Source organism: Sprattus sprattus (assembly GCF_963457725.1).
Source record: "Sprattus sprattus genome assembly, chromosome: 12".
Taxonomy (NCBI): domain Eukaryota; kingdom Metazoa; phylum Chordata; class Actinopteri; order Clupeiformes; family Clupeidae; genus Sprattus; species Sprattus sprattus.
In genome coordinates this window covers 2,089,529-2,098,777 of record NC_137910.1, presented here as the reverse complement: position 1 = coordinate 2,098,777, position 9,249 = coordinate 2,089,529, and the positions used below count along the sequence as shown (strand labels likewise).

Below are 9,249 nucleotides of genomic sequence, written 5' to 3'. Positions count from 1 at the left end.
CTGTCATTACGTGGACTTTGCATTGGGAGGCTATATGAAACAGAGGCCAAACAGTTGGCAAAGTACTGCTCCATATCAGCAATTATATGTTTATTTGGAAGACACTATGTTTCCTCCACCCTTGAACTGTAAAACCCATAATGGGCTGTTAAACTGCTTATATTTTTTGGTCTATTCAGAAATAATTATTTCTGTTGAAACTTGAATTGTAATGCGGAATTAAATGAAGTACAGTATATAAAATGTGTGTGTGTGTGTGTGTGTGTGTGTGTGTGTGTGTGTGTGTGTGTGTGTGTGTGTAAGAAAGAGAATGAGAGGGGGAGTATGTGTGTGTGTTTTCGACAGAATTTCACATGGAATGCTAAAGAGTATCACCCAGCAGAGATGCGGTGAAGCATTTATTGAGCTATGTCAAGAATGACAAACTGGGATTACACTGCCATAGGACAAATGAGTAAGGTAGAATGTTTCTCACGGGGGTGACCTAAAACACACACACACACACACACTGTATATATCTCATTTAATTACACATTACAACTCAAGTTTCAACAGGAATCCAAATTTCTGAATAGTCCAACAAATGCTGGCAGTTCAACTGCCCAACACCTCTTCTCTGAACCTAAATTCTAAGCATGACAACACTGTCACACAATCAGAGATGATCATTACGCAGGACCAGGTTTCTGTCCTGACTTGTTTAGCAAGATTTTATTCACATTCCAGAGTAGTTTACACCTCAGATGAAACTGTGTCTGTCCATCACCTTTGGACTACTAGACACACATGGTAGAACTGAAAAACATAGCATGATCATAAGTTCGTTACTTTCAAAGCGTCAAAGTAACAGAATATAACAGAAACTGCTAAATTGACATCAACCCAAAACAATCTCACCCAACCCATCACCTCTGGGAAAAGCTTGTTTTTTCTAAAAATGGTTATAAGCGGAAACAAGGTGCGCCACAGGTAACGCCCCTTATCCTGATTTCAACTGGCTAACGTCATCGCGTCGAAACTGCAGGTAAACTATTCATAAACCAAGCTCAGAGAGTATCAGTCTTCACAAGTGTTCGGACCTGAGAAGTGGCTTTATTTTCAGAAGAGGTAATCAACGTTTTTAAACGCTGCGATACATTCGAGGATTAACGCACTTGCTTGGATTATTCTATATTTCTTCTATTTACATTCATTGTCTGGGTATTTGGATTGCAATTTTATTTAGTTTTTCAAGGGGACCGCGCCTTCAGGAAGAAGGAGGTCGTTAGGATACAGCGCCATCAACTTGCTTTGTTTGTAATTGAGTTTGGTTTGTGAGACTTATTTTTTCTCTGTGTGTCACCTGCTGATTTCCAGAATTTGAGATTTCCAAAGATGAAACTACTGATTGCCTTGGCTCTCGTGTCATTCGCCGTTGGAGCCTTATCACAATGTAAGTGCTTCAAAAAAAACCTTTGCGTTTTGTAATTGATGTTTCTACCTTCGCTCAATTGTGTTGATTGCCACTATGAACATACTAGATAAACGCCAGGTTTCCGTATTATCTAGTTTACTGTTGGGATATTATTGACATTGTTTGACTTGATTTTAATGTTAAGCACATTGTCTGTCTCATTTAACTCACCCAGTCTTGCTAGTTGCCATTTTACTTTTAAGTTAATGTTGCGTAGTTCTTTCTAACTGCATGGAATTTCATTACAACCTGCCATCACAACTTTGTTCCGCCTTTTTTTTGAGCCTCCATATGGGGGGGGGAAAAAGCAACATGGCAGTAGACTTTCAACAGGTGCAATGTTATTCACAAATGGCCAGTTGTCTGGAATGAACGTAGCATAGCATTCCCTTTCCACTCCCCGGCCATGTCGCTCAGGTGCGCTAGCCAGGTACTTTGCGTCATTGTGTGAGCAACGCCCATCACGCTCTCCCCACCCCCTTCACCCATTTTAGTCTCGTTCTTTCTGACCTGCTTCCGTCACCGGTACCTGGTGAACTATCTCGTTTTAGACGAATGATTAGATGATTAATTGTCAAAATATTTGTTTCCACAGGTTCATGTCCGGTTTCGAAGTGGGCCGTTTGTGATGGTACTCCGTGCCAATGTACTCTACTGGTCGGAGATAATAATAAGCAAAATGTGGATTGCACCAAATGTAAGTTTGCTACCCCCATCCCTCCTCTTACACTTACTTGCATTATGTGACGTGGAAGATTTTAAAATGAGTGTATTTGATTCCCCCCCCCCCCCCTCTCTCTCTCAGTGATCCCCAAATGCTTCCTGATGAAGACCCAGATGCAGAGGGCCAGGAAGAATCTGGACACACGTACCATCGGTGGCAAGCCCGTAGAGACCGCCTTTGTGGACAACGATGGTGTGTATGATCCGGATTGCGAGGCCGACGGCAAGTTCAAGGCCAGGCAGTGCAACGGAACCGAGGAGTGCTGGTGTGTGAACAGCGCCGGCGTGCGTAGAACCGACAAGGCCGACAAGAACCTCAAGTGTGATGAGCTGGTGGAGACATAGTGAGTTTCATGGAGCGTGCTAGAGGACAACATTATGGGCTAACTACAGAGGCTTTCTCTGGACTGGGTCTGAACGTTCTGGAGTCTGCCTCTATTCAGGAGGTTCTGGACGTTTCAGGCTAGAACATATTTAAAGAGTGACATTTTGTAAAAAGCAAATATCTGGTTGCATCCCTTGGTAAATGTATGTTTTTTTTTTTATAAAGAAATGCCGTAATAATCTGAATGGTTGTCCTCTCCACAGTTGGTTGCGTATGCAGATGATCCACAAGGAGCTGCCTAAAGAAGTAGATGAGGCTCAGCTGAAAACGTACGTATCCATAATGGTTTATTCCAGAAACTCATCATGTTATATGGCATCTCTCTGACTGAGATACTAAGTGAAGCTGACTTTTCTTTTTGTTGTCATTTTCTGTGATGTTTGTATAGTGGGATTGAAAATATCATCCTCGCCCGCTACAAGTTGGCCAAAACCTTTGTGACGGGAGTTGAGGTATGTCACTCTACATGGACTTTATAACCAAACGCTGTGTGTGTGTGTGTGTGTGTGTGTGTGTGTGTGTGTGTGTGTGTGTGTGTGTGTGTGTGTGTGTGTGTGTGTGTGTGTGTGTGTGTGTGTGTGTGTGCAAATATTTTGTACTCATTAGCCATTTTTTCTATTGTTCTTCTTTGCATAGTATGACAAGGATTCTCGTATGATCATTGTGGACGTCAAGAAGGACAAGGAGGACACCAAGGAGGACCTTACACGTGTTGGCTGGTACATGGAGAAGGATGTGAGTACACACTTCCACATAACCTCTCTGAAAACCTTACAGGTGGCACTTTAAATGCCAAAATGGGTGCAAATAGCAGATCAGTGTGTGTTGGCTAGTAAAGATGCAGTGCGTATCATTACCTTTTTGAAGGGAACATCATCATAGTGAGCTGAGTTAAACTGCGCAGACATTAAAATATATGTTCAGTTCCACACTGAAACGGCTTCAAATGCCTTTTCCCCTTCTTTTGTCCCATGACGTGTGCAACGTGAATGTGTGTACTGATGCGGTGGTGTTCTCTTGCCCTCAGATCAAGGAGCTGCCACAGTTCAAAGACGGGGCGAAGTTTGAGCCATCTGTGGGCGGGCAGAAGATGGAGATGGAAAGCGTCCTGGTCTACTATGTGGATGCCAAGGCACCCACTTTCACCATGAAGCACCTGACTGGGGGAGTGATCGCGGTCATCGTGGTGGTCATCCTGGCTGTGGTTGCAGGTCTTCTTGTCCTGGTAAGTGTGTGTTTGTGTGAGTGATTTGTGTACCCAGCAACTTCCCCTAAAAATGTATATGTGGAAATGTGTCACTGATAATCAATATGATCCATCTATAGTGAGAAAATAAAACAAAATCGGTAATGTGAACATATTTGTACTGTCTGTGTAGGAAAGGTGAAATCCTTGGCCTAACAAATCAATTAGGTGACAAGTTTGGATGAATGTGTGTGTGCAGAAAAGTTGGAGTCTTTCATGCGTGGCTCACTCTAACGCTCCATCTCTCTGTGCTTTTCTTTTAGTTCTTCTTGAGGAGGCGAGAGCAGGCTCGTTACAGCAAAGCCCAGGTAAGCCCACCTGTCTTCACTTTTCACTTCTCTAGAACCTGAGTGGAACCCTTTTCACTACTCTAGAACCTGAATGGAACCCTTTGTACTACTCTAGAACCCGAGTGGAACCCTTTTCACTACTCTAGAACCTGAATGGAACCCTTTGTACTACTCTAGATCCCGAGTGGAACCCTTTTCATTTGGACGCGGTTTAAACGCACATAATGCCTATTTGAAGTTGCACTCACCTGACCAGTGGGAGTAAGCCTGTATCTGATTGAGTGTTTTTTTTCTCTGTTTTCAGCCCAGGGAGATGGACAACCTGTAAATAGATGCCTTCACGACTCATCCAAGTCTCCAGAGCTTTGAGAAAGTGAGCGAGTGCGTTATGCGGGAATATAGATGTGCTGTATTTTGCTTGGTTACATACGTATTTTATTTTTTTTTAAATTGGGAATCTTTGCTCGGTGCCTGTTACAATGGGTTGCACCCATGTACTCAAAGAAACAAAGTGACTCCAGACTGTCCATTCAGTTTAAAATCTTATTTTGATGTTTTAGCATCAGTTTTTTTTTTTTTGTTCCTCAGTTGTAAATAGTGACTTGGAAGCAGGCAAATTGGCACTTGTGCTGTTTTCTTAACATATTACACTGCAGTCAGTCAGTAGGTCGGCCGAATGACCGAAGAGACCTGATGTCTGTGTAGACGTTGGATTTTTAACTCTTAAGTGGCATTTTGAGCTCGTTTGCTTGGAGTACTGCAGGCGATCCACATGAACTCCCGTTATACCCCTGGACCGCCTCCCGAGTGGACCTCACCGAAGAACCAGCGCCCCCCGACACTCACTCCGCAAATGTCTTACCATTTTGTAGATTTAAAATGTCCCCACTTTTAATATCATGAAGTCTTTTTCCAGGGGACTGATTTTAAAACTGTGCTGTACAGTGTGTTTATTTGTTACAAATTTGTTTTTGTTTTTTAAATAATAAATGGTGTTTGTCAACACTTGTGCTTTGGATCCTCATTTTGTCACTGCTTTCTTAAAAAGCTTTTTTTTTTTTTTTTTAAAGTCTATTTAAATGTTAATGTTTGGTCTAAATGTGGTTGAGTTGATCAAAGTTATGGAATCTTGATTACTTTTCTTTTTTTTTTAAATAAATAAAATGTTTCTTAACACACTCTTGTACTTGACTCTGCATTTGTCCGTGCCTTTTACAGCAGTTAGGTTGTTTGATTGTATTGAACGATCAGTTGTCTTAATTCATGGTAAAAACAATCCTTCCCTTCCCAGTGTTCTAAATGTCATTGTTTTCATATATATAATATATAGATATATATATATATATATATATATATATATCCAGATGATCAGGAGTAGGGAGTAGAGGTCTACTGGTTTTTGTAGGATTGGTATAAAAGCAGTCATCATCACTCTTGCTCATCAAGCAAGTTCCCCTGTGACTGATTTACCTCTGGCCTTTGCCTTCTATCACAACTTCTCATTTCTACTTCGGTGCCTAGGCATAGATATGAGCAGATTTGGAGTCAGTTGAGGAAACACGTAGCCTTAATATACACTAAAACCAAAGCCTGATAAGATGAAACCGTGTGTGTGTGTGTTACCACTTTCCCTTTGTAACTGTGTAGTGCGTGTTCATTTAATGCGTGAGTTTTTGTCAAGTAACCCATTATACATTAACACATGGTCATGTTTTTTTTTTGTTCTTTAAAGATCTCACAGGAAAATAACAAACAAAAACAAATCTGTACCGAGCTGTGTAGTGTGCCACACAAGAGTAGACACGCATAACTCCGAGGTAGGGTGACAGCCATTTTGTGATGGAAAACTACCGCCTAGTTTCAGTGAGCGATGGGGGGAGGGGGAGACAGAGGAACAGGACAGACCTCCCACACGAGCATGGCCCATGGCTTCAGGTGTGTATGCAGATTCTGCCTCTCAGCGTTATCAGCCCGTGTTGGTTTTACAATTCCACTGGAGACAATAAAGTAATTTAGCTTGTCTACTGTACAGATTAAGTTTTCTGTTGGTCACCTGTTTATGAACGGATTAGACAAGATGAGCAATAAAACACTTGGATAGGGTAATATAATTTCTCTTATCAGAGATTTGGCACCTAAAATGAGTGATAATACATCAATTGTTTACATTTGGTGACCAACAAGTTCTTTGCTGTAATCCTACAACCCAGAGCCACACTAAACCATTTCAAGGTAGCGTTATTCAGACAGCCATCTTAGTTTGGTGTTTGGTGTGCTATACTCATGGTTTACTGCCATGCCTTGCTCGTTTACAAAGGTTTCTGGCTGCCACTATAATACACTTCTGTGTCAAGGGGATTATCCGAGACTTGGGTTGCCACAGGGCTGCTCAGTGTGGGGAGTTTGCATGGGTTTGATATTAACTCACCTGAATGTGGCTAAACATTAATATCCACATACCTCCTGGAGCTTTGTGATTGGACAGAACTGGGTCGCTGTTGGGGACTGTCAGATTCATTGGAAATACTGCATCGTATGCTATGCAAAACATCGCTTATACTGGAAATACTGCTTCTATTCTTATGCAAAAACCCTTTTCATATTCAAAACAGAGGGTTTGGTTTCGTTGCTTTGAGTTAGACCGTGAATGAGGATTTACCTCAGGATGCATACAGGAAGGACAGAGTGAGAGAGAGAGAGAGAGATAGAGAGAGAGAGAGAGAGAGAGAGAGAGAGAGAGAGAGAGAGAGAGAGAGAGAGAGAGAGAGAGAGAGAGAGAGAGAGAAACAGACAGACAGAGAGGGTGAGAGAATGAAAAACACATATCCTCCTGGGAGGGCACAAACACAGCTTGTTTAAAGCGACCAATCACAGCACACTGGCCCAAAGAGACACAGCATGAGCTCGGAGAGCCAACAGGCCAAACCAGTCTGACGACTCCCTGCCTTACGACCTATTCATTAGCTTGAAGGTGACACTGGAGAGAGAGAGAGAGAGAGAGAGAGAGAGAGAGAGAGAGAGAGAGAGAGAGAGAGAGAGGGAGAGAGAGACACTCCTCTCCGGACAAAAGCTGTTTACCAGGGCTGAGGCAACAGAGCAAAAGAATAAAGTATTTCAAGGATCAAGCCTGTGGCAGTTTTTATAAATCTCTCACTGTGCTTTGTGACATTGGTTGACAAGGGACGTATTGCATTGGCCATTGCTCTGTTGGCTTTGTGAGTAATGTGTTATTTTAGTAAATGGAGGAACTGTTGTGGTTCTGAGTGGAAATTTTAAAGGGTCCTGTAGATAGTAGATACTGGCAGGTAACACACACACACACACACACACACACACCTGTGGACTGGCAGGTAACACACACACACACACACACACACACACACACACACACACACCTGTGGACTGGCAGGTAACACACACACACACACACACACCTGTGGACTGGCAGGTAACACACACACACACACACACACACACACAAACACACCTGTGGACTGGCAGGTAACACACACACACACACACACACACACCTGTGGACTGGCAGGTAACACACACACACACACACACACACAAACACACCTGTGGACTGGCAGGTAACACACACACACACACACACCTGTGGACTGGCAGGTAACACACACACACCTGTGGATTATATTTTAATATGTAAATCATGTCAAAGCCTGCACAGCACACACTAATGCCAAAATGTGACTAACATGGTTCTTGTGTCAGGTACTCCTCCCCCGCTTCAAACCTTATTTCACCATTCCTCCTTTTCTTCTCTTGCTCACCACACCCTCTTGTTTTTCTCTTCTTTCCCACAACATAACAACACTACCATGAGTGTATTGTCACCCAGGCTCGGCCTGTTTGGACATGTTTGGGTGACTTCCGCATCCCCCCCACAACTAGCACCTGGCAGGGAGCTCATGTTCACGACCTGGAACCTGGCGTTAGGGGCTTGGCAGTTTATATAGCAGAGGAACAGTCACTTTAAGAACTCCTTTTGGCCTGTATCAGTCAGAATATTAAACAGAAGGGCTGTTGAGGGCTTTGTGTGTGTGTGTGTGTGTGTGTGTGGTGTGTGTGTGTGTGGGTGGTGTGTGTGTGTGTGGGTGGTGTGTGTGTGTGTGGGTGGTGTGTGTGTGTGTGTGTACTCTGTAATGTCTGTGTCTGCTTTTGTTGTTGCCTAGGTTTAGCTTTTTAGAGTCCAATTGTCCCTATTTCCCTATGGGGACAATTAATTATGTCTGTCTGTCTGTCTGTCTGCAACACACAAAGAAACCAATGAGGTGAGAGGGAATGGGAAGTGTGGGAGGAGCTTCAGGCAGACGCAGTTTCACACCGATACCTGAGTGACGTTTCAGCACATGGCTTTTCCTGTGGGATTAATCACACTTGCGCGACATGTTACGTAGTCCGCGACAGTAGAATTTTCTCTCTGCAGCAGACACTTCCAGGCGGCGGTTAAAAGTGTCGACCAAGGCGTAATTTCTGTCGCCGACGGTTTCAAAAGTGTCAAGAGACTAAGTCGCTCATCTCTTCTATTTCTCTGTCAATACTAGTTTGCTTTTTTGTCTCATCATGCAGAGTTGTTTTTAGCTCCCCACCCCCATTTCTTTCCTTTTCTCTCTCTCCCCGAGATTCTCGTCTTTCTCTTTCCCTCTCTCTTTCTCTCTCTCCCTCTATCTCTCTCACTCTCCTCGAGATTCTCTTCTCTCTCTCTCTCTTTCCCTCTCTCTTCCTCTCTCTTCCTCCCTCTATCTCTCTCACTCTCCTTGAGATTCTCTTCTCCCTCTTTCCCTCCCTCTATCTCTCTCTTCTCTCTCTCACTCTCCTCGAGATTCTCTTCTCTCTCTCTCTCTCTCCCTCCCTCTCCCTCTCTCTCTCTTTCTCTCTCTTTCTCTCTCCCTCCCTCTCCCTCTCTCTCTCTCTCTACCTCTGTCTCTCTGGCCTAAGCAGAAATTGGGCTTTTGCAGTTACAACTGGCCCTTTGAGGACCAACATAATGCTGATATGGCCCAGGGTCTAAAGGAGTCTGACACCCCTGGATCAATCTGCTGCCTCCGTGTTTACGCAAATCTCTCGTTGCCAGCCTCCGTATTTACGAAATTAAAAGATTCGATTGGTGTGAAAAGTAAATCCGATT

At 43.4% G+C, this 9,249-nt stretch overlaps 1 protein-coding gene across 1 annotated transcript; it reads left to right on the top strand.

Moving 5' to 3' along the window:
• Positions 1–1,374: 1,374 nt before the first annotated feature.
• On the top strand, positions 1,375–4,486 carry epcam (epithelial cell adhesion molecule; the record flags this gene model as incomplete). The annotated part of the gene is made up of 9 exons (XM_080848399.1): positions 1,375–1,432; positions 2,049–2,150; positions 2,259–2,520; positions 2,765–2,830; positions 2,950–3,013; positions 3,198–3,296; positions 3,589–3,786; positions 4,071–4,115; positions 4,402–4,486. The coding sequence occupies 9 exons, from the start codon at positions 1,375–1,377 to the stop codon at positions 4,423–4,425; spliced, it is 918 nt and encodes a 305-aa protein (XP_080704525.1). The 3' UTR covers positions 4,426–4,486.
• Positions 4,487–9,249: the final 4,763 nt, after the last annotated feature.